The sequence below is a fragment of the Xyrauchen texanus genome, chromosome 35 (genome assembly GCF_025860055.1).
Source record: "Xyrauchen texanus isolate HMW12.3.18 chromosome 35, RBS_HiC_50CHRs, whole genome shotgun sequence".
Classification (NCBI taxonomy): Eukaryota; Metazoa; Chordata; class Actinopteri; order Cypriniformes; family Catostomidae; genus Xyrauchen; species Xyrauchen texanus.
Window position 1 is genome coordinate 18614700 of NC_068310.1, and position 26273 is coordinate 18640972.

Here is a 26273-nt window from a genome sequence, read left to right on the forward strand (position 1 = left end):
TACAGTTCACGACTAGCACATGTCTTATACTGTCACTGCACTGTACACAACAACAGATAGCATACATCATCTTCACAAAAACATAATTGGGATATTATTGAATAATATCAGCAGTTGAGCAGGATAGCCTCATAAAGCGAATGGAGTTATCCGACTTAAGTGTCTAAGAATAGCAGGGAGGAAGGGAGAGGGCATGCACCAGTGATCATAGCAGGAAACAGAGATTCACAGATCTAATTATCAACATCTGGATGCCACTGCAGCATCTCAGTTATACTGACACACAAAATGCATGTGCTCTGAGCGTGCTAAGTGCAGATGACTGACAGATAAAAGAGTGCATCAGTGCGAGGAATGCAAAACAGAACCAGACACCTTAAAGAAAGGTTGACCAATCTCATGTTTCAGAACAATCTCACAGTAGACAGGTGATGGGCATCAACCTTTAAAAAATGAATTGATTTACATCATTATATCAAGAGAGTCACCTTTAATACACATTGATTCCCTTTGCTACGAACACAAGATTATAGAAACTTAAAGGTGTTGTAAGTGATTTTAGCCTTTTTGCTCATATCTCCAAAAACCCATGCTCCAAACCCATGCCAGCAAACCTGATGACAGCGAATCTGAAAATGCAAAATTACGAACTGATCGCTCAAATGATTAATTTATGATTGGGTAGGTATTTCTTAAACAAAAGCTTTCTTATTAGCTAAGATTTGCTGAAATTATTGGCTAAAGACATGGGCCAGCCCCCTGACTAAGGCTCTAGGGTCTAGGGCTGTCACAGAGACAGGTGTGATTTTTCAGGACACCAATTTCAGTGATATCTGTCAGGTAATTTGACTATATTATGCATGGTATTACAAAGAAAAAAAAAGTGTGTCCACTGAAAACATTTGTATCTAAAAATGTTGTTTAATGTGGTGAAACCTAAATTAACTGGTTTTATTCAAGTCAAACATATTATTTAACATCAATGTATCAACCTGAATACATTAGTTTACACCAACAAAATTTATTTTAAGGGTAATATTAGTTAGAAATAGCTCCTAAATGTAACTGTACAGTTCAAGTATGGCAAGAAGGAGCCGGGAATGGGCTGAACAGTCAACAAAAACTTTAATGATATAAAATATCTTAAAACAACATAAACATAAGGACACAGACACACATTCAGCATGGCCACGTGCATCTCTCAAACCAGGGGTTGTCATCTTATCAATGCTCAGCATATATCAGCATTAGCCCATTTGGCTGAATGTCACATTATGCAGGTAGATTATATTTTTATAGTTTATAAAAATAGTTTATAGTTTTTATTTACACAAACAGTGCACATGCACATGTTCTTCTGGAGTTAATAAAGTCCTGGATCAACTTCATAGTTTTAAACTGTGCCAAAACAAGAAACAAGACCAAAAAAAACACAACCCGTGATTTGTATATTTATAATAAGCGGACATGGCAACACTGCCCTTGGATGTGGCATCATTTAAACACAATAGTTTTCAGTTACTGAAGCCATTGTAGAAATTTACTATTCACATTTAGCCATGATTGAAAAATGGCAATAACAGAGCAGTTACTCATGGACTTTAATCCATGAGTGAAAAATGGCAATAACAGAGCAGTTACTGAGATAAAGCGAGTAGTATTTGGCTGCTCATGTGATCCTAAAATGGCAGCCCTATGAGGGGACCCTCTCCTTGTAGAATAAACAGCTTTTTTATAAGGTCACTGATATGACTGGAGTCATCTCATGTGAGGTGTGGTCATGGTTTTATACATATATTTCAAAATTTCTATTCATTATTTTTGAAGTAAATCTTTTTTAAGTTAAGGACAAGACATACTTATAATAGTAACAGGTCGCATCAGCTGTTTTGACCTTTTCTCTTTTTTCCTTTTTGAAAATGAAAATTCACTTAGCTGGGACCAAGATATATTCGTGCCGGGGAAGGTGTTCTTTTCCCCCAAGGAGAGAGGACACCGCAGAGACCACGTCCTGGCCAAAGGGAGGTTAACATGTGGAGAGCACATCACATGGACTTACCAACCGGGAAGTACCACACATGGAAAGGAGTCCCTGCATTAGGTCATACATGGAAGGGAGGAGCTCTACATGTGCAGCGACTGGTGGCAGAGTAGAGCTCTGCATAGGGGAAGACATGGGTTTACCGTCAGGAAAACGGTACCATGAAAAATACCTCATATGTTATTACCGACAGGGAATCACTACATATGGAGCACCTATCCCTAGTACACGGGCTGACCTGACAGGGCATACTTCACAAGTACTGAATTCGCCTGCCACAGGGTGCTGAGGGAGGAAAGACATCCAGAGTTTGCCGGTCCTAGGAACTCACATGGACAAAAAAGCACAGGATATCCCCTCTGGGAGGGGAAAGGCGCTGTGTGCAATTGGTACACCCAGCCAGCTGCCCGCATATTTACTTGTTTGTACCTGCTAACACATGGGATGAAACTGGCTCAACCCGCTGATTGCAAAATCTCGCAACGATATTGGGTGTCCCCCAGCTCAACAGATGTCTATCATTTCGCCATTCGCCAGAGCCCAGGAGGATGCCACACTCCTAGTGGAGTGTGCTCGAACTCCCAGGGAGCACAGTGCACCCTGGGCCTGATATGCCAAAGTGATGGTATCCACAATCCAGTGGGCAATCTTCTGTTTGGAGACAGCCTTCCCTTCTGCTGCTTAGAGCATCTAAAGCTCTCTGTGTTGTCCAAGTAAACACGCAATGTGCATACTGGACACAGCAACGACAAGGCTGTGTCTGCCTCCTCCTGGGGCAGCGCTTGCAAGTTCACCACTTGATCCCTAAAAGGGGTAGTGGGAACTTTGGGCACATAGCCAGGCCAGGGTCTCAGGATCACGTGAGAGTATGCCAGACCGAACTTTAAGCATGTATTGCTGACAGAGTACGCCTGCAGGTCCCTAACCCTCTTGATGGCAGTGAGCACAGTCAGGAGGGCCATCTTCAATGAGAGGGCTTTTAGGTCAACTGACTCCAGGGGCTCAAACTGGGCTCTCTGTATGCCCAGCAAGACTACAGAGAGGTCCCATGAGGGAATGAGGTCTGGTTATCAGTCTCTGCTGACTCCAAAGGAGGAGATGGCGGGCGAGTTACGACATGCAATTTGAGCGTAAATCCTATATATGCTACCATCACCGTGTTGTCCATCCGGACTAACACATACTTGCCCTGGATCAACGGCCGAAACCTCAGCAGAGCCAGCAATACTACCATTAGCGGGGCAAGGGCCACCTCTGCAACTTTCGTAAAGATGTGAGGTGACATGGACAGAGCGAAGGGGAGGACCTTGTACTGGTATGCCTGACCCTTGAAGGAAAACTGAAGGAACAGTCTGCGTCAAGGCAAAATCGAGACATAAAAGTACACGTCCTTCAGGTCTACAAGTGACAAAATGCACTTCTGCATCAGCATTTTGAATGGGAGCTTGTACAGGGCCCGATTCAAAGCTTCCAGGTTTAAGATTGGCTGCTACCCACTGCCTTTTTTCGGTATGATGAAGCAGGGGCTGTAAAACCCCTTCTTCACCTCGGTTGGAGGGACAGGCTCTATCGCGTCCTTCTCTAGAAGGACTGTGATTTCCGCACGCAGAACTGTGGTGTCCTCACCTGCTACTGAGGCAAAACAGATGCCACTGAATCTGGGTGGGCGCCTGGCAAACTAAATCGCATAGCCGAGTCGGATTGTCCTGATGACCCAGCATGACGGGTTGGAGAACGCTAACCACGCCTCCACACTCCGTGCAAGGGGCACCAAGGGGACAATCACCTTTGACATACCTGAGGATGGGGCCTCGCGGCAGGGCAGAACAGGAGCTGCCACGTTGAGAGGCCTTGCATCCTGAACTCATGGCTCTGCCGAGAGAGATGTTAGAGCACTTACCTCGCTTCTTGTACCCACCATAGGACTGGTCTGTGACAGGAGAGAAGGATGAAAGTGCCAGTGCCCCTTGGGAATGTGGAAAAATCATAAAAAGGGAATGAAAGATTCTCCTCTAAAAACACTAGAAAACAGTGATGATTTCAGATTACTGAGATTAGTAAGGGAGTATTTCATTAATTCATTTAGCATTGGCATTTATCAAAGCTCAGAATTGTACACTACACTGGCCAAAACTATATGGATAATCCCTTCTAATTAATGGTTTGGTTAGTCCCCTTAAAGTGTAAGTTCACTCAAAAATGTACATTCTCTCATGATTTACTTACCTTTAAGCTATCCCAGATGTGTATTATGAGCAGGCGGGGTACAGGATCTCGGCAGCCTGTTGGTGGCAGAGGAATCACGCCTGGGCAGGATGTGCTGGATCACCTTCGTCTACTTCTTGACTGCTGAGAACTGCTGGGCAAAGTCCTCAACAGTGTCACCGAACAGGCCACCTTGAGAGATGGGGCGTCAAGATAGAGAACCTTGTCGGCGTCCCTCATCTCTGCAAGGTTGAGCCACAGGTGGTGCTCCTGGACCACCATAGTGTACATCGCTACCCGAGAGCCCGTTCCATGGCCTTCGTCGCCCGCAGGCTGAAGTCGGTCACCGAGCGCAGCTCCTGCATCAATCCCAGGTCAGGACTACCCTCGTGCAGCTCTTTCAGAGCCTTGGCCTGGTGGACCTGCAGGATGGCCATGGCATACAAGGTGGAGGCAGCACTGTAAGCCTTGGCCACCAAGGACGACGTGAACTTACAGGCTCTGGACGGGAGCCAATGACGATTCCGCCAGGTGCCAGCGTTTTGCAGGCACAGGTGCAATGGGATCGCCTGCTCCACCCAAGGAACCTCTGTGTACCCCTTGGCTGCCCCGCCATCAAGGGTAGTGAGAGCAGAAGAACTCACGAAAAGGGACCGGTCAGTAAAATGTACCCGCCACTAGTTTGTGAGCTCCTCATGCACCTCCAGGAAGAAAGGAACTGGTGCATAGCACGGTTATGTGCGATGCTCTGAGCCCAGGTAACAATCGTCCAGCCGCAAATGCTTAGGGCAGGGTGGAGGTTTCCACTCCAGCCCGACACTCACATCAGCCTGGGCAAGCATAGCCGCCAGCTCCACGATGGCCTCAGGCGACTGCACCAGATGTTGGGATCCCAGACGAGTCCTCAGCGTCAGACTGTAAAAGCCTGCTCTCCAATTCTGTGATTGATTCTTCATCCTTATCTTGAGCCGTGAATGAGACATTAAGCCCTCCCTGGGGCGGGCCATCTGACAAATCCATGAACTCGACCGGTGGAAACGAGTGTGCTGGGAAATGGGAGGCTCGTGGGGATTCGCCCAGCGGAAATGCTCCCACTGAAGCCCCCAAATCGCCCCCAGCGCTAGCCGCCATGGCCTTATGTATGTAAGCAGAAGGAACAGGACAGATAGTGGCTGGAGTGGGTTTCCCTCTATGAAAGAAAGAAAGCTGCAATCGCAATGTTGCCATCAATGAACGCTGTCTGAGCGTAACTACGACCCATACATGTGAGGCAGTTATCATGGCCGTCAGAGGAAGAAAGATACCGGCCGCAACCAGGAACTGCAAATAGATGGAAAGGATGCTCTCCATCAGTGCTTCACTCTTTTAGAGAATGTTACACTTTTAGTGTGGCTGCTGAAGTGCCCAGGGGCGTTCTATGCACTTATCTGTGCAAGGAGAGAGAACCTGCTGTAAATGTGTCATATATCCAACAGCTGTATACACTCTTCGAGGTGAATGGAATGCCAGTGGATGCTCTACACTGATCGTCTCCGAAGAACAAATCTGAATGAATGGATGGAAGCCGTCTCCTTTTATACCCGTATGTCAGGGGGAGTGGCATGCAAATTCCACTCGCCAATTCTCATTGGCCTTTTCTCAAATATCAGAGGTAATTGGGAATCCCAAGTTCGACCCCTTGTGTCATTACATCGACACAACGTCGAGTGAGTGACAGATAGGGAACTATAAAGCAGTGATGATTTCAGATTACTGAGATTGGTAAATGATTATTACATTAATTAATTTAGCATACGCATTTATCAAAACCTCAGAATGGTACACTACACTGGCCAAAACTATATGGACAATCCATTCTAATTAATGATTTGGCTAGGCCCCTTAAAGGGTAAATTCTCCCAAAAATGAAAATAATCTCATAATTTACTTACATTTAAGCCATCCCAGATGTGTATGACTTTCCTTCTTCAGCAGAACCAAAATTAAGAATCTTATAAGCCCATTTCAGCTCTGTTGAAATGGCTGCCATCAGGCTGCTGGCTGTTTGATGGTCCAAAGACATATTTAGGCAGCATAAATGTAATCCAGACAGCTCATGTCTTCTGTAGAAAATTGATAGGTTTGTGTAAGGATCCAATTGATAATTAAAATGTTTTTAACTTTAAATCATTGTTTCCGGCCAGCCCTGGATTGCTGTTTGAAATGAACTAACTCTTGCATGACATTTGTTCCTCTGTTGTTAACAAAGCGTGCACTTCCAACTTCTTTCATGAACGCTCCATTGTACTTACCTCATGTTACGGTAACGTGATGCCTCAACTGCTGGCAGGAAGAGATTTTTAAAAGTTAATAACGTTTTAATTATCGATTCATTTTTTACACAAATGTATCGATTCAGTTCAAGACATTACTTGATCGACTGGAGTTGTATGGATTACTTTTATGCTGCCTAAATATGCCTTTTGGACCGTCAAACAGCCAGCAGCCAGATAGCACCCGTTTACTTGCGTTGTATGGACAAACAAAGCTGAAATGGGTTCTGAAATTTCAGTTCTGCTGAAGAAGGAAAGTCATACACATCTGGGATGGCTTAAAGGTAAGAAAATCAGGAGAGAATTTTCATTTTTGGGGGAACTAACCCTTTAATTCCAATGAAGACATCTACACAATGACATTCTAGAGAACTGTGTGCTTCCAACTGTATATTATTCTCAGTCACCATTCAGTGTTTGAGACTATACCTTTAAAATGTGAACTTATGAAACATGCCTACGCATGCTTACCTGAGAGAAGCATGGGGTCTTTGTCAGCTGACTTCCGAACATGGTCTGATTCACCGGTCAAAGAGCTCTCGTCAATCTTCAGGTCATTTCCCTGAATCAGGATGCCATCAGCAGGTAGGAGGTCACCTGAGAGAGGAAAATAAAGTAGGACAAACTCACACTGATACAAATAAACATCTCTTTATCAGTAGGGTATTAATATCAGAAAAAGCATTTTCCTGTCCGACCAATAATGCCATATTATTAAACAGGGTACATTATCAACAAATGAGTTCCGATCCTCATGTGAACATTATTTTAAAAGCTGTATTAATCCACACCTCATAAACTTCCTCATATTAGATGAGTTAAGCCTAATCTCAACATTCACTCAATTTACTGGTCTCAGCAGCACAGGAACTGACCATATTTGACCTGGGCCATGTCCCCAACCACCATCTCTGCAACGGGGATCTGGATGACATTTCCATTGCGCACTACAGCGAACCGCTGCTCCTGCTCGATGCGGCTCTGTAGCCCACGGAACTGCTTCTCTTTACTCCAGTCATTGAAAGCAGTCACCAGCACCACGCAAATTACAGACAGCAGGATGGCGGCACCTTCAATCCATCCTGCCTCTGCCTCCCCATCATCTTCGACTCCTCCAGACACTTTCCCACAGCCTGCAGGGGTTAAACGTCATAATCATGCGGTTGCCATGCAGCTTTCAAAATGAGATTCCATAAAACAGGACAATTCAACTTAAATATAAAACGTCAGTGTTTATAGCTTTCATTTTTTATTTCCCTGCTGCAAAAACAGTTTAAACCAGCCTTCACTGTTCATAGCTGGTTGAAGCTGGTACAAAGGAATTTACAGTGCATTTAAGCTATTCATTTTAGGTGTCCATATGTTCCCTGGAAAACAAACCCACAACCCTGCCATTGCTAGCACTATGCTCTACCAGTTAAGTTAAAGAAACGCCCATGAATAGGCATGACCTGATGAAAAACAACAACAACAGCTTAAACCTCAGAGAACCCACTCAGCAGAATTACAAATAACAGTAGCTGGCACTATCACAATAACAGTTTTGATGGGAAAGAAAATTTCATATTGAATGTCACAGATTGCTAAATACAAAATTCACCCCAGAGCAAAGTATTTGAGTATTTGTGTTGACTGCCATTGTTTGCTAAAATTACACAAAATTCACCCCAAAACAATGTTTTGTGCTCAGTGCCTTAAAAAAAAACCTAATCAATGTCAATCTTTGTGTCTCCGAGGGTTAAACCAGCCTAAAATGGTCTGCCAAACTGACCAGCTGAAAAGTGTCCAAAACTCCTTTAAAGCTAGCCAACGTACCAACCGTACCAAGCTGGGGGTCCAGTTAAAACCAGCAAACCAGTGACTTTGATAGTTTATAAGGATAGGATTTACTCACCCATCCCAGATGTATTTAAGTTTCTTTCGCCTGCAGAATACAAATTATGATTTTTAGAAGAATATTTCAGCTCTGTAGATCCACACAATGCAAGTGAATGGGTGGCAAAATTGTTATGCTTCAAAAAGCACATAAAGGCAGCATAAAAGTAATCCATAAGACTCCAGTGTTGTAATGCATATTTGCATAAGTGATATGATAGGTGTGGGTGAGAACCATAGCAATATTAAAGTCCTTTTTGTGCAAGAAATTCTTCTGCCCTGCCCAATAGAGGGTGATATGCATGAAGAATGTGGATAATTAAAAAGACAAGAAGAAGAGTATGAAAATGATCTGTTTCTCAGCCACACCTATCATATCACTTCTGAAGATACTGATTTAACCTCTGGAGTCACATGGATTACTTTTATGCTGAGTTGTGTTTTTTTTTTTTATTGTAAGTTTCAAAATTCTGTCACCCATTAACTTGCATTGTATGGACCAAAAGATCAGAGAAATTCTTTTAAAAAAATCTTCATTTGAGTTCAGCAGATAAGAAAAAGCCATACACATCTGGGATGAAATGATTTGAGAATTTAAATTTTTGGGTGAACTATTCCTTTAGGCTGCTTTTGTCAATGTAGGTTGTATAAAACTTTTATAATTCTTTGACAATCAAAGCTATGTTTCATTGTTTATTTCTCTTTTTCTGCATTCCTGCCTGACATCCTCTGTTTTCTCTATATTTTCTCACTTTCGTTCTCACCTTTTTCCTCCCACACTCCCTTGATTCAGTTCTCTCTCTCACTCTCTCTTCCCTCCCACTCTCTATCCATCATTCCCTCCTCCCTCCTCCCTTGACCGGCCCTTCCTCTACCTCATCCCTCTAACATTCTTTGCTTAATTCTCTCTCTCTCTCTCTCTCTCTCTCTCTCTCTGTGTGTTTCTAGCTCCCCTCAGTCTCACCCTCGCTCTCGTGTCCAGGAGGCTGATAGAAGGACAGGCCAAGAGAGATGATGGCAGCGATCTCCAGGATGATGAGAGTGACATCTTGTAATGCCTCCCACACCAGCTGAAGGAAGGTCTTGGGCTTTTTGGGGGGTATGAAATTTTGTCCAAATGTTTGTCTGCGCTTCTCCAGATCTATAGGGTTATCTGACAAACCTGAAAAGAAATCAAGATAAATGAGTTAAACATTTGTATACATTGGGAATTGACACATAACATGTCTAAGAACCTTTTTTAATTTACAAATGTGAGATTTTAGGTTAAAATGTATAATTTGATTTTATAAGGGAAAGTGTTCTGTATATTTTACAGTAAGTGCTGTGACTGGTCACCATTTTTCTTTCGTTTTTTATCAACTTTTGCCTTCACTTGCTCATTTTTGATGGTCTTGCTGTATGACAAATACACAAAAGTAATCATTGTAGTAAACTTAAACATGTAGTCTAACAATTTAAAGAATAATTCACCCAAAAATGAAAATTCTGTCATCATGTAATCACCCTTAGGCCATCTCAGACTTTCTTTCTTCAGCAGAATATAAACAAAGATTTTTAGAAGAATATTTGAGCTCTGTATGTCCATACAAGGCAAGTGAATTGTGACCAAAGTCACAATTTGTATAGTAACAAAGGGCTTAAATATTGATCTGTTTCTCACTCACAACGCTTCTGAAGACATGGATTAAGCCACTGGAGTGATATGGATAACTTTTATGCTTTATGTACTTTTTGAAGCTCCAAAGTTCTGGCCACCATTAACTTGCATTGAATGAACCTGCACAGCTGAAACATTCTTCTAAAAATCTTAATTTGTGTTCTGCAAAAGAAAGAAAATAATACGCATCTGGGATGGCATGAGGGTTAGTAAATGAGTAGAGAATTTTCATTTTTTGTGAACTATTTCTTTAACACATTCTGTATATTCATATTTGGTTTCAGCTGCTTAAACACAGCTACCATTGATTTGCTTTGCTGAAACCTGCCATGCACTACTGAAACAGCATGCAGTGCTTTTAAAAAAACATTCAGAGTGAGACATATCTGTCTGCAGTCTGCCTCTTGACACACTCTGGATTTTAACATTAAGTAGCCCTCATGTCTTTTAATAAGATACATTTCTGGACTAAAATAATACTTTGCAGTTTGAAGGCATATGAGTGAATAAACCCAAGTTCAGTCAAGTTCCTAAGTTCTTGCTTGAAGAACAAATATCTCTAACTCCAGACACACACACACACACACACACACACACACACACACACACACACACACACACACACACACACACACACACACACACACACACACACACACACACACACCAGCTTTAAATACAACATGGGGCATAAAGGTAATCCATACAACTCAAGTGGTTTAATCCATGTCTTCTGCAGCGCTACAGTTAAAAACAGTAAAAAATTGAATATAAAATGTAGCTCCTATTTCACAATAAATCTTGATACCTGCAGTCTCCTTGTTGCATTATGATTTGAAGTTGATTACACTTTCTGGTGCTTGAGGAATGCGCAGAGCACTGGACACATGCTCTGTTCATGCGTCAAGCAAAAGGACGTGTCACCACTGCAGATGCAGATATATAGTGAAAAAGGAGCTGCATTTTTGCATTCTGTCATACGAGTTTGAGATGGCATAAGAGTGTGTAAATGATGAGAGAAATAAAATTTTTGGGCTATTCCTTTAATATCAAGAAAAATAGATTTTAGACACAAGATTTTGTCTATTTTTGTTCCGCACTGTTCCAAACGAAGACAAAGTTTGCACATCAAGGAGCAAAAAAAACGGTCAACTAGCAAACATGGACAAGTGGAGTGATACAAAAAGTGAAGCATTCCAGTGCTGTTCTACTGAACATTAGCACACTTAGAACACTGCTTGTTTAATCCGATTAGAGGATCAGAAGCCCTGGTAACTGCTGTATAAAAATCACCAACTGATGATAAAGACTGAAGAGGACTTAAGGCGCACTGTTCCAAAAAATGAGGCAATACTCAGCAACATATACTGACTCAGCAACATATACTGTATTGAATTTCTGCTGTAAATAATTTGTTGCATGTTTCTACTCGTTTCAAAGAGCTCCTACAGTATATGGAATGAGAGGTTGAGAGAAAATGGAGAGATAAAGAGAGCTAGATATGACACATTGCGTTTAATGTGCCCAGAGCCCCCCCCCTTCTCCAGCCATCTATGTCTTTCAGAATCTTTCCCTTACTCTTTCTTTCACTCTTTCATAGATTTGTCCAGTTTCCATGGCAATAAAGACATCAAGCACAAATCGTGCTGTTCTTCAACTTCCTGTCTTCAAGCACCTTTTCGCCCAGCTACAGATGATGTCATTGATTCAGTGCAGTTACGCTAGCCTTATAATAGATTTTTGATTGGTCTGCTGTGCAAGGTGTTTTTGCGTTGAAGTCAAAAGTGTCACCCAGAGTGAGACCAAGCGTTACAGCTCAGCTCAGTGAGGAACTATTGATGTCAGTCTATGTGTGTGTGCATGCTGAGCATGCATTAGGTATGTAGAACGACAGGACAAGCCAACCAGAAAATACTTAAGTGGACAAAGGAGAAATGTATGGACAAAGATGTATATCGTGAGTCAGAACATCACGCTGACTGTACTTGTGAGATCACCTAAGGGTTATACACTGATCATAGTCACTCAATAACAGCACCCAGCACTAAATCATGCTATTACCATTACTGAATGCATGATTATACAACACTCTATGACAAGTGCATGTATGAATGAGGGTGAAAGAGGATAAACGAGAGGCAGAGGATGACAGAAAGTGGAGAGAATGTAGGGAATAGCATACCACAACACTTTTGCTATGTCTACAGTACAGTATATAGTAGTATGTATACTACAGGCGTTGTCACATTTACCTTTGCACGGTGAAATTCTGTGGGCGAAGAAGGCATGGGCAGACGTTGACCATGTGTGAAATCAGCAAAAAACGAATTGCCTCTTTTTATAGGGTTAGTTCACCCAAAAATGTAAAAGTTCTCACAATTTACTCACCCTCATGATAACCCATGTGTGAATGACTTTCATTCTTCAGCAGGACCAATTTGAAGAGAAATATAAAAATAGGTGTAGGTCCTTAAAACGCAAGTGGAAGGTAATCAGACTTTTGAAGATCCAAAAATCACACACAGTCAGCATAAACATCATCCATACAACTAGTGGTTGACAGATATATCGCAGAGCCTGATAAATTGGCCGATATCCTGACTTTTTTTTCATTATCGGCAACGGCAGATAAAATATTCCCAATTAGCCGATTTTTTTCTCGAGGGTGCCAGAAATCGCTTGCTTGCATGTGAAGCGACTGAGACATGTAAACGACCAGGCACGGTTAGTTTTCTTCTTACGTGTCATCATGTTACTACAATAATAGACCGGTTTGCAACACTGTCATTTAAACGGTCTGCATATCAGAGCCACGGCAGACACGTTTGAGCTCATAATGTTAAAGTGCTCGTCTGTTTCATTCTCTCTCTCTCCTCAACAGTTCCCGGTAACTTTTACCTGTCTTGTCTAATGAGAAAAAGGCAAATATCTATAATATTAATGAAGGGTGAGGGTCAAAATCCCTTGTCTCTTCAGATATATCAATACATATATATATATATATATATATATATATATATATATATATATATATATATATATATATATATATATATATATATCCTTTTATATCAATATCTATCTGTATTTTGTTGCTTAACTTCTTTAATAAAGTGATGAATTAACTGTATGCATGATCACATAATCAATTCTATTTTCTTATGCATAACTGAAATATACTTTGAATCATATGTGTGTTGAATGCTAACTAGTCTCTTTTAGGAACATTCCAGAGTCTTTCTCTCTGTCCTGCACGTAGGCTGAAGGTCTTTTGGGGATAAGCTTATCTGTGATGCTCTCCAGCCTCTCAGGGGAGAATGCGTTAAACATAGGTTCCAGATGTATTCTGTGTTTGATTGTTACCTTTCCATGACTAATTATATGGTTTAAAGTCCTATGTAATAATACCTGAATAGTAGAAGTGTGATTTTCTCTTATTATTTCTTTAGGGAAGAAATGTATGTTATTTCTACCCTCTCCTCTGCCCGAGGAGTGAATATTTTATCTCTCTGTTTTGGTTTAAATGGCCTGATAACGCTGCGCTCTGGCTCTCTTGTGCCCAGAGAAGAACTGTCGTTCGTCAGTGTTTTGTGTGTGCGTTTGACCTTCTACCCAGGTTTTGAACCCAGGGATGCACACCAGGCCGACTTGAAGACGCTCACGACCATCTGCGAGGTCACTTCAGATGTAAATCTCGGGCTCGGACGACAAGTGCGCTTGATTAATGTTGATAGGCCGCATAGCTGTCTATATGTTGTGACTTTATGGTCTTTTAGCCAATCAGGAGTAAAATAATGGAATGTACGTCCTTGCAAATGGTATAATTGATGTAAGATTTTGTGTAAGGTACGAGTTGGCTTTCGATCTCCTCGTGAGACTTTGCCGCTGGCTCTACCAATTTCACTGCAGACTATACTTCAGTAAATGTTTGATTCTTTAATTGAACTTCTCGACTCCTGGTCTTCTTTCTCCATATCTAGTCCGGGTCAAAACTGTTATACCCCTCACAGTTTGGTGGAGGATTCGGCAGGCAACCACTCTGTGGTGACATCTCTGGCAAATCAGCAAACAAGGTAGGAAGCTTTTATTAATTGTTAGGGCTGTCTGACTGGAAGAGATTTTGAAGGGGAGCGGGAAAGCTTCACTCCGACGAGGCGAGTGAAGAGTAATTTAATTATACTATTGAAAGTATAAGAAGTCGCTGAGAGAGCTGTTAAGGGTTAAAACAGCAAACAGCGCAAGTGAAGCGTGCTCTGTGGGGGGCCCAGGTGGGCATTGGTGTAGCACCACCCCGGCAGAGTGCGTCCCTGGACAGGAGGACCAGTGGCACCGTATACCTGCTCAATCTCTTCCACCTCAGATAGGGGTACCCCGAGCTTAGTGAATCAGGCAGTTAGGGATTCAGATATTAGGTATAAAATAAAATAAAATACAATAGGGATTGTTTTGCCAGGGATGCATCAGGAGCGGTCCCAAGTAAATAAATAAATTATGACCCGAATTGGATCAGTATATGTGACCAGGATGTTTGTGAAGAATACTTTGTGGTGTATTGTGTAGAAATCCAGTATTGTTGCTGCTATAGTTAATTTATCCGCGTAAAATATTTGCTGCTAAAATCTTTTCGGTAGTGATTTTCAACTGTGACCAAGAAAAATGACTGATAAAGGGAATTTTCTGAGTAGTTCTGACCAAAACGAGGAGGGCATACGCTGTAAACAGCTCTGCTCTGACGAGCTCAAATCAAAGAAATGTGCACAGCTCATTAAGAAAATGGTCAGTCAGGGGTTTGATTCTGATTGGAACGTCATGCAGCAGATTGACTGGCTGCAGAACAAAAAAGACACTGATAGGGCCAAATATCTATCCGTGTTTGCCTATTCATGGATTTGTAAACTGGGTGGTATACCTTTAAGCCATGAAAAGGCAATTCCAAATATGATGGACGGATGGTCTAGTTTGATTGCCCAGCGTGATAGAGTGGCAAAAATTATTGGGCAGGAAGTCGGCTGTGATCTGTTTAGTTTGAGTAAGGGTTTTGAGGCTGTTTGTGAGAAGGCAGAAAATGCTGTGAAAAATGAGACAGTTCCCCGTGCTCCCTTGGCCCCAACCTTCTCTTCTCAGACTGCTCAGGCAGCTGCTGCTTTCAGCGCTGCTGATCAGACTGATAATCAGAACGATGGGCCATATGCTGAGGCGCGCAGATTGTTGAATGTGGCTGTTTTGCGCCCCCACCTTATGACATTTCGGAGATTCCTGCCGTGCAAGCAAAGCAGATTAAGCAAAAACCGGGGGTCGGAAATCTTAGCTTGTCCCCCAGAGAAATGTCTAAACCCATAGAGACGGCATTCGCTGCCCCAATCCGACATCAGGCTTGGGGAGGATTGAATACTGAGATGGGTGCTGGCTGGGAGGATGGTCAATGGGTCAGACTCACAGCGGCTGAGAAAAACAGTTTGCTTGCAGGGTTGGAACCTTTTAAGTTGTATAACCCAAACAAAATTCTATGGGACAGGCTAGAGGCCGTTGCTAGGCAACAGAATCTGGGGATGGCAGATATACAGTCTTTGGTTGAGGGTTTGGCTCCCACCAGCAAATTAAGGGCGGTTCAGATTGCTCCTTTCCACCCCAGAGTCCCCACAGATTGGCCTGAGTTTTGTGAAGCTTACTCAGATTACAAGTTACGCGTGAAAGATATTTTGGGTCGGGGGTCTTTTCCCTGGACCAGTGTGACACAGATTAAACAGAGGGCTGGCGAAAACCCCTTAGAATACATTGAGCGCTTTCGCATAGCCTATGAAACGTACTGTGCTACAAACAACAACGCAGAAGATCTTGATTCTGCCATAGTGATAGAATCCGCTACAGGCAGATTTAATAAACAATACTGAGACCTGTTGTTGAACAGTGCCATTGACATCAGATATTGGGAGGATTTGCTTCGTTGGTGCTCTGTAAGCTGGAGCCGTTTGCAAACACGTGATGATGATGTTAATGTGGGTAAAGTATCTGCTGTGTCAGTTGAAGTGGAAATGAGTCCCCGCAATAACATAACCTGCTATAATTGTGACGAGAGAGGTCATACCTCTAGAGATCGTACCAAGCCTGTTGCCAGATGCAGAAATTGTAACAGAGAGGGCCACATTGCTAGACATTGTCGTAGTGGTAAACAAAAAAATCACAGAAATGAGAAAAAGGAAGGTCCTAAAAATGATGTTTCTGTCAACAGTGATGCTCCGAAGCTTAACTCTCTGACTACAGCTGAGCTTAAAAAGCTGAGGCAGCTGATAGGGGACGAATAGGGGTCAGCGGCCTCCGGTTCATCATACTTTATTTATTTACAAACTTCCACTCAGGGCGAGTTTCAGTTAGACTAGCAGGTTCAGCCACTGCACATCTCTGCTCATGGTGGGGACCACTCTGAGATAAGCGAATTGTTTCATTGCAGCCAAGCACTAGCTTATCTTGAGAAAGCAAAACATCAGCTTCGAGTTCTTTCAGAATGTCAACACCAATTAGAGTCCCTATAGTATTTTTCCCTACCCAAAATTCAGTCCAATAGACTTTTTCAGAGTTAGAAATGGTTAGAGGGATAGGAACAGATTTATGATATACATTTGTGCCATTTAGACCTTCTATATACAAAGTTTCAGAAGTGATCTCAAGATCGAGATCTGTAATTATGCAGACACCCGCCCATTCATACATGCGTTGTTAGGAGGCCGGCAATGCCTTAATTTGATTGACACGGGCGCGACTGTAGCAATTACAGATCTCGATCTTGAGATCACTTCTGAAACTTTGTGATTGTGGTTTAGCACAGATTCAGCCACTGAGCATCCCAGGTCCTTTGCATGAAGCCAGAAGACAATATCCTTTGAAAAATGAGGCTCGAGAGGGAGCTGACACTGTTGTAGATGAACTATGCAAACGGGGGATTGTGATTCCCTGCTCCTCTCCCACTAACTCTCCCATGTGGCCTGTCAAAAAGCCGGAAGGGAGCTGGCATTTGACCATTGATTACACTTCTCTGAATTCAGTGTCTGAGAAAATGCACCCTCTGGTGGCCAACCCCGCAACTATCCTACACGAGATAGGATCTGAACATTGTCTTTTTACTGCTTTAGACATTTCTAACGGTTTTTGGACTTGTCCCCTAGCCAAGGAGGACCAAGGCAGATTTTCTTTCACCAGCAGGGGTCGCCAATGGACATGGAGTCGTTTGCCACAAGGTTTCTGCAACTCACCCACACTGTTTCATCAGGTACTAGCATCCTTCATCGATCCGGTAAGAAAACAAATTGAATATGACGGATCTGTTGTCCTGCAATATGTGGATGACATTTTAATTGCTAGTCCAACCAAGTTCAAACATTTGACTGCTGTACAGACTGTTTTGAATGCCCTCCAAAACGGGGGGATTCAAAGTGAACTTGAAGAAAGCACAGCTAGCACTGCCTGAAGTGACTTATTTGGGGCAAATTGTGGGTGTGCAAGGCAGATGCATCACTCCTGAACGAGTTAAAGCTATCATTGAACTTCCAAAACCAAACACGGTTACTGGTCTAAGGCAAGTAATGGGTCTTTTGAATTACTGCCGCCAGTATGTTTCTGAATACACTGAACTTTCTAAACCACTCACAGAGGCGCTGAAAGGAGGAAAACCTGGATCGGAGCTGATTGACTGGACTGAGGAGATGGAGGAGGCGTTTGTGAGTATCAAAGAAACTCTTGCTTCCTCCCCAGCATTACGTCATGCCGATGTCAGCAGGCCGGTCCATCTATGGACATGGGTGGGAACTCGATCCTATTCAGCGGCCCTGGGTCAAAGGGTTCCAGGAAGAAACTCCTATGGGATGGTAGGATATTATTCTGCTCCTATTCCTGTTTCAATGGCAGGACAGCATCCATGCCTGTTGATATGCGACTGTGCAGAGTGGGCTGTAAAGATTACCGAGGACATTGTGACTCATCAGAAGGTGATACTGCACACTAGACACCAGATTCTGAAATTGTTAACAAACACTTGTTTAGGCTCTATCTCTAATCAAAGACGAGCTAAATGGGAGGCCACTCTCGTGAGTAAAAATGTGGATATAAATATTGACATTGAAACTGCTATCAACCCTGCCTCCTTACTTCCAGAAGAAGGAACTGCACACAACTGTGCCCGACTGATCGAGATGGACAGCCAGAGCCCTCTTCAATCTGAACCACTTTCTGATGCCATGAAGTTGTTCGTGGATGGTTCCAGCTTTCATGAACAGGAAAATGCTTCACTGGCTGGGCTGTTGTAAATGAACATGGTGAAACTGTTGACTGTGGTTCTCTTTCAGGAGGAGGGGCTCAAGTGGCCGAGCTGGTCGCATTGACACGAGCATTGCAGTATGGCCAGGGGAAACGAGTCAATGTTTACACTGACAGCCGTTATGCATATTGTGCTGTTCATGACTTCGGCCCTGTGTGGAGACGCAGAGGATTTCTAACCACTGCCGGTCTGCCGATCTCTCATCAAAAGCAGGTAAAAGAACTTATGAATGCCTGTGATCTTCCTGCAACAGGAGCAGTTATCAAAGTCACTGGACATGCAACGGACAATTCTCCTGAGGCCACAGGAAACCGAGCTGCTGACACAGCTGCCAGAGAGGCTGCAACACGGACTGAGACTTGCGTGAATGTTATGGCTCTTGCTCCTCAGGAGCGTGAGACCACCAGAGACCTTTTTAAACTCTATGATGAGGATGACCCTGAAGAGATAGAACAATGGACAAAATTAGGAGCTCAGAAAAATGCAGAAGGACTGTGGACATTTAATGAGCGTTTTGTTTGTCCTGTTTCTGCTAGAACTGAACTAATGTCTTTGTATCATGGTTTGGCACATGCAGGTCCTGAAAAACTACATGCAATGATTTCCAAAACCTGGTGGTGGCCCCGACTGATGGCTTCTTGCAATGATTTTTGTAAGAGATGTCTAGTATGCCTTAAGGTTAATTCTTCTTCTAAGCTGAAAATTCCCTTAGGACATGGCCCTCGACCTCAACGGCCGTGGACACACCTCCAAATTGATTTCATATTTCCACTGCACCATAGTGGAGATTTTACATACATTCTAATGATTGTTGATCTGTTTTCCAGATGGGTTGAGGCATTTCCACTGAGGAACTGCACCGCAGATGCAACCGCCAAGATTATGTTGAATGAAGTTTTCCCAAGATGGGGTTTGCCCTTACAAATTGATTCAGATCAGGGTACACATTTTACTGGGAAGGTGATGAAAAATGTCATGAAATTGATGGGGGTGAGGCAACACTTTCACATTCCATTTAGGCCCCAATCTAGCGGATCTATTGAACGCACTAATTGTACGCTTAAAACTTCATTGAGAAAGAGATTGTTGGAGTGGGGGAAAGGGTGGCATGCGGCTGTCCCAGCGATTTTGTTAAGCATGAGAGCCAGCCCTAACAAGACTACACAGCTCAGCCCTTTTGAGGTAATGACAGGTCGCTACATGCGGCTGCCCTGGAATGCCCCCTTGCAACATGAGGGACCATCCGGGCCTTTGAAAGACTCTTTACAAAATTATCTGAAAGCTTTGGATGACAGTCTGCGAGACACACGGGTTAGTGTTAGCACACGACAAGCAGATCAAGATAATGTTGAGCAAAAAGACATGCCTGCTTTGCCTGAAATAGGTGACAATGTAATGTTACAGCGGGAGATAGTTTCCCTTAGGTCCGAAATTTGATGGGCCTTATCAGGTGGTATTGACCACTAACACCTCTGTTCTACTGGACAGGGGGTTTTGGGTACCGTATGGAGACATTGGTCACAGGTGAAACCACTTGAAAAGTGTAACAACTTACTACCTCGGGATCATTAAATGTCTGTCGTGTATGTTAAAATTCTAGAATTCTAGAACAAATGTTTTATCATTACAGATGGCTGAATCCAACGACATACTGAAGCTGCTAATTCTTCAAGAAGAAGTGCATAGTGAGAGACGACTGAAAGTGAAACGAGCTTTCATCCGATTGGTACTTCCGCTCTCGTTGGTATTTTTTAATTCTGATCGCTTTATCATTTTTGATGTGGATTCAAATTTCAATTTGGACAGGGAGATTCCATGCGTTTTCAACTCATTGGGATTGTGAGGAGATCGATAACCGTCCATCATGGGTACAATACCCATGTCTAAATTCAACTGAGGGTCTAAATTTAATTCCGACCATGTACCAAAAGGTAAATGATCGTTGTTATCGTCTGGACGGAAATGAGACATTGACCTATTGGCTTGGTCACTCCCCAATTTATCCCGATACTACCCTCATTATGCAAAAAGGTCGGTGGATGAGGAGTGGAGGCGTTGACCTGTTTGAAGGAGATTTCAGTTCAATGAGCTGGATCCCTGACCACATAGCTCGTGAAAACATGAGTGCATGCTCTATACGAATGGATATGGTTAATCGATATTTGTTAAAATCTAGAAAAGGTGTGAGTAGAGCAGAACGAAGGAGGCGTCAGGTAGCAGATGTGAATGACTCCCACATGACTTTAGGTGGAAAAGCAGTGAAACTTCCGTTATACCCAAGTGCTTCTGATCCTCGCCACATCATGTCATACTATCTTCCCAAAGCTAAGAATGAACTTGGTTACAACAAAGTCGTTAAAGATGTAGCCCAAAGCTATATATACAGCAATATTGTGATTAGAGAAGAACCGGGGTCTGATGAGTATCAAACAGCAATAAATGATAAGGATTTGATGAGATGGAGAGTGTTAGTCCCAACTAAATGCCACATGATCCGATGGGACACTAATAGGGCTTATGGTGCAGTCTGTGATAGGTTAGGACGGATAGATAAAACTGACAGGGACAAGTTCAATCTGAATGGCAGTAAAAATGGTTTGCCTGTTATTAATGCTTTGTCCCTCTCTTGGCCCAGGTACACTAGATTCGATGACCCTTGGAAGGAGACTGCACATGTTTAGCGTTGTTTAGGTAAAGAAATTCAACAGTGGTTTGTTAAGATGTTTCCTCCTAGAGATGTTGATAAATGTAGAGAAATTTCTGAGAAGCTCACCAGTGTGAAGATGATGGAGATACCCTGGGAGGTGAGTAATGCTTCTTTTGTTAAGTCAGGTTACACTTGGGCTAGTTTTTCTGATGTGTTGCACCAGTATGAGTTTGCTAGGAACCTTGCTAACAGAACTGTTTTCAACATGGATCACTTGCATGATTACCTTGAAGATAAATGTTATAATCCTACATCGATGGCTTATAATGTGACAGCATGGATGCACTTGCAAGTGTTTAAACTGAATATTGAAATGATGTACACTCGAGCAAAGACTAGTCTGGTACCTTTAATGTATGAGGAGCTGTTGTGGGACAATTATAAATCATTTCAGGTGAGGATGTGGCCTCAGTTGTCCGATGTAGCTATTGGAGATGAGTGGTTTAACAGGGCAAAACAATTTAGACAATTTCTGAGTCCAATTCCTTCAGTACAGGAAATCAGAGATCTAGAGTCTAAGACTCCATCAGAGGACTGTGCTAAACACAGGTTGACACACCCCATGGGTCCTGCATGGCGTCCAGTTGATAAGAGTAAGAAAGCTAACGAAGCAGAGCTGTCTCTTTGTGTTGCAGAGTTGAAGCAGAAGACTGAATATTTTCCTCAGTTGAAGGCCCAAACAGCTCGGCAGAAATTTATCACTGCATTTCTGGAACAGATAAAAACTAATGATCCATTTGCAGGTTATGAGTATTTGAATTCTGTATGGCTTAAATCTAAGGGAACTCCATGGTATACTGATTCAGAACCTCTGTCTGCTATAGCAGTAGCATTGGTTTTGGCTTTTTCGGTAGGAGCAATATTTACTGACATGACGGAAACAGTGGAGGAATATGTGGAGGAAGCTTGGGAGGAGTTTGTGGCTGCGTCAGAGAATTTGGTCATGGGAGCTGTTAAATATGTGTTATATGCTTTTGGAGCTCTTTTGGGAGTGGGTGTCCTCTGTCTGTGTGTGTGGATGTGTGTTCGTTTCTGTTTTTCTTATGTATGCAGGTCTGCTTGCAGTAACTTGAACCCTTCCGAGGAGGAGAACCGACTGAGAAAACTGACAACACGCTTGAAAGAGAAACTTAAGAAGGATAACATCCATGCCCTGTTGTGAGTGGAAGCTGGGAGAGCCTTCGCGTGGGGACTGGGAATTTTTAGTATCCAGCATGTCCGCAATGAGGCAAAGAGACAAGTGTGACCCGTCAGGGAAGCATGCGTTACCACTCCACCTTCCATAGTGACCTCACTTGGTAGACCAGACGTGGCGGTATTGGACCCCACATTGGTCTAAAACGGGGGACTGAAGGGTGAGGGTCAAAATCCCTTGTCTCTTCAGATATATCAATACATATATATATATATATATATATATCCTTTTATATCAATATCTATCTGTATTTTGTTGCTTAACTTCTTTAATAAAGTGATGAATTAACTGTATGCATGATCACATAATCAATTCTATTTTCTTATGCATAACTGAAATATACTTTGAATCATATGTGTGTTGAATGCTAACTAGTCTCTTTTAGGAACATTCCAGAGTCTTTCTCTCTGTCCTGCACGTAGGCTGAAGGTCTTTTGGGGATAAGCTTATCTGTGATGCTCTCCAGCCTCTCAGGGGAGAATGCGTTAAACATAGGTTCCAGATGTATTCTGTGTTTGATTGTTACCTTTCCATGACTAATTATATGGTTTAAAGTCCTATGTAATAATACCTGAATAGTAGAAGTGTGATTTTCTCTTATTATTTCTTTAGGGAAGAAATGTATGTAATTTCTACCCCTCTCCTCTGCCCGAGGAGTGAATATTTTATCTCTCTGTTTTGGTTTAAATGGCCTGATAACGTTGTGCTCTGGCTCTCTTGTGCCCAGAGAAGAACTGATGTTCGTCAGTGTTTTGTGTGTGCGTTTGACCTTCTACCCAGGTTTTGAACCCAGGGATGCACACCAGGCCGACTCGAAGACGCTCCGCGACCATCTGCGAGGTCACTTCAGATGTAAATCTCGGGCTCGGACGACAAGTGCGCTGATTAATGTTGATAGGCCGCATAGCTGTCTATATGTTGTGACTTTATGGTCTTTTAGCCAATCAGGAGTAAAATAATGGAATGTACGTCCTTGCAAATGGTATAATTGATGTAAGATTTTGTGTAAGGTACGAGTTGGCTTTCGATCTCCTCGTGAGACTTTGCCGCTGGCTCTACCAATTTCACTGCAGACTATACTTCAGTCAATTTTTGATTCTTTAATTGAACTTCTCGACTCCTGGTCTTCTTTCTCCATATCTAGTCCGGGTCAAAACTGTTATACCCCTAACATTAATATCATATACTGTCTGCAAATATGCACATATCTCATTAAAACAGATGTAATAAACCAACCTCTAAAGCATGTATTCTAACAGTCTCTCCTCAACAGTTCCCTGTAACTTTTAACTTTATTTTCTAATGATAAAAGGCAAATATCTATACAACTTGTATTATATACCATATTTATATAACAACTTCCTGCGGGAGGCCTACGCTGGAGTTGAGAACTGGGCTTGGGCTGTGGCGGAGCCGTCTGGTCTTTCGCCGCCACAGGGGGATGCCCTTGGCGAGCAGATGGGGTATGGGATCTTGAGCCGTGCAGGGGCAAGATGTGCTGTATAGCCTTGTTTTTTCTGTCTCCTCCCTGCCGTTGGCGATAGCCACGAAGAATGCAAATACGAGTCTTATGGATTACTTTTTGCTGCTTTTATGTGCTTTCTGAAGCTTCAAAGAGTTGGTCACCATTCAATTGCATTGTATAGACCTACAGAGCTGATATATTCTTCTAAAATCTTTACTTTTTTTCTGCAGAAGAAAGAAAGTCATACACATCTGGGATGGCATGGCGGTGAGTAAATGGTGAGAGAATTATCATTTTTGGGTGAACTATCCCTTTAATATCCTCTAAAATACTTACAATTAATCCAATCCAGAGTGAGTTTTTTTTTAGTTTATCTGTTTCCCATCAATGAGCATCATCTCCTCTGCGATCTAAATTTTCATCTACAGGCATGATGTTTTATTGAACTTTACAGCGTCACATTCAATTATGATTCAGAAAAAAGGATGTATGGATGTTTGCCATGAATTGTGAAACTGCAGGGACCTTTAGAGACACCGAATCGAGTAAGTAAATCTCTCCAACACTGTTTACCCAGTAACCCTTCTCTCTACACCCACCTCACAACTGACAGTGCTGTCGCCTAGCAACCCAACACGACGCGTTCACCCAGAGTGGGAAGTTTGCTGAGTGAGACAGAGAAAGAGGTGGTGGACAAGTAGTATGAAGAGGTGAGAGAGAAATAAAGAGTGAAAGAGAGAGAAAATGGCAAATAGAAAGAGTTTGAAAGGAAGCGTCTAGCACCAAACAGGTTACTGTGAAACTGTAGTTGACATCCATGTTTGTTGTTTACAGATGCCATAACATTATCACTATGTCAACCATCAGTATTTTTTGAGACACACCTTTATTTTTTTAAGGAATTCACGTCTGCATTTAAACTGATAATTCACCAAAAATGAAAATTCTGTCATAATTTACTTACACATCGTTCCAAAACCATATGATTTTCTTTCTTAAGTGGAACACAAAATAGATTTTTTTTTTAATGAATATTGCAATCAGTCTTTTCAATAAAATAGATCTTATTCACAGCAGTGCCATCTTTGATTTTTGATGGGAATGACAACAAGGCTGTGAGGGATAGACGTACAGTTTATTTAATGGACTGTCTATGTGTAAATAGCATCTGCCACACAGTGGAGATATTTTCACCCCAATAGTCTGGTGGAACCATAGAAATATACAACAAACTAACCAATAGTTGTTGCTGCAGTAGCATGGGGTGTAAAGACAGTGTGTGAATGAAAAGTGGTGTCCTAGCGACCGCAGTTCGAATTCACGTTTTGTCCCACTCTTTTTTCTATCCGATTTCCTGTTTCTATTCTTAATATTTCCTTTAATACTACTTATAATAATAGATAGAAATTTATATAAATGTTGATTTCATCACAGTGATTTGGTTACAGTGAATGTCGGGGAGTGCAGAGAAGGGTTTGATCTGGAGGCAGGGTCTGTTGATCGCACTCATTCCCATGTGAAACCATGGTTACTGTAGTAAACCCATGGTTACTTAAGGTAAAGTTAATGTTAAGATTAGGTTTAGGGGTAGGAGTTAGTGTAGTGTCTGTGGGACTCTAAATAAACACAATAAACACATTGCAGTGATGCCAATACTATATGTTAGTATTTAAATATGCGTGCAAATAGTATCTGACACTATTTGGACCAGAGTGCAATTAGTATCCACCATTATTTGCACCAGGGTTGGGGTGCAAATAATGTCTGCCAGTCACTGAACTCGGATGTAAATAGCATATACTATTATTTGCACCAGTGTGCAAATAGCAACTGCCTTTCTTTAATGGGTTGTACAGTTGTTTAAAGTGTTTTTGGATAGTTCCACTGACAAAACATTGAAAAAATATCTACCCAAAAATGTCAGTAGACGAAAACGTCTAGGTTACGTATGTAACCTCCATTCCCCGATGGAGGTAACGAGACGTTGTGTCAGAGAAGCGACACTAGGGGTCTCTCTTGAGCGCCGATATACACCTCTGATCTATGAAAAAAGGCCAATGAGAAGTTGGCAGCCGGTATTTGCATATCCCGCCCCCGGACATACAGGTATTTAAGCGGGGCAAATACGGGAGTTCATTCAGGATTTTTCTGAGGAGCCAGCTCAGCGATATGGCGGGGAAGACACAACGTCTCGTTCCCTCCATCGGGGAACGGAGGTTACATACGTAACCTAGACGTTCCCCTTCTGTCGCTCTCTCCACGTTGTGTCAGAGAAGCGACACTAGGGGTCCACTTATAAACGTGCCATGCGCTGAGCCATGTACGTGAACTGCTGATACAGGAGTGAGCAGGTATTCTTACGTGCAAAGGCGACCAGCTGTATCAGACTGCACATACCCTTCCCCAATGCCCCATTAAAGCCATCAGAGTCCTTCTGGTTACCCTGGAGGGGGGAACAAGGTGATGGCCGCCAACCTGGGAATGGGCCAGCCTGGCTGGGCCTCT

The 26273-nt window shown here is 42.6% G+C and overlaps 1 protein-coding gene across 2 annotated transcripts in view; it reads right to left on the reverse strand.

Moving 5' to 3' along the window:
* The window catches only part of LOC127628973 (plasma membrane calcium-transporting ATPase 3-like), a 110606-nt gene that overhangs the window by 55889 nt on the left and 28444 nt on the right, over positions 1–26273 (reverse strand). For both annotated transcript variants that reach the window (XM_052105973.1, XM_052105972.1), the window contains exons 3-5: positions 9398–9595; positions 7434–7691; positions 7030–7155 (exon numbers count right to left, since the gene is read on the reverse strand). In XM_052105973.1, the coding sequence (XP_051961933.1) occupies positions 7030–7155; positions 7434–7691; positions 9398–9595 (582 nt within the window). The remainder of the gene's footprint in view (positions 1–7029; positions 7156–7433; positions 7692–9397; positions 9596–26273) is intronic.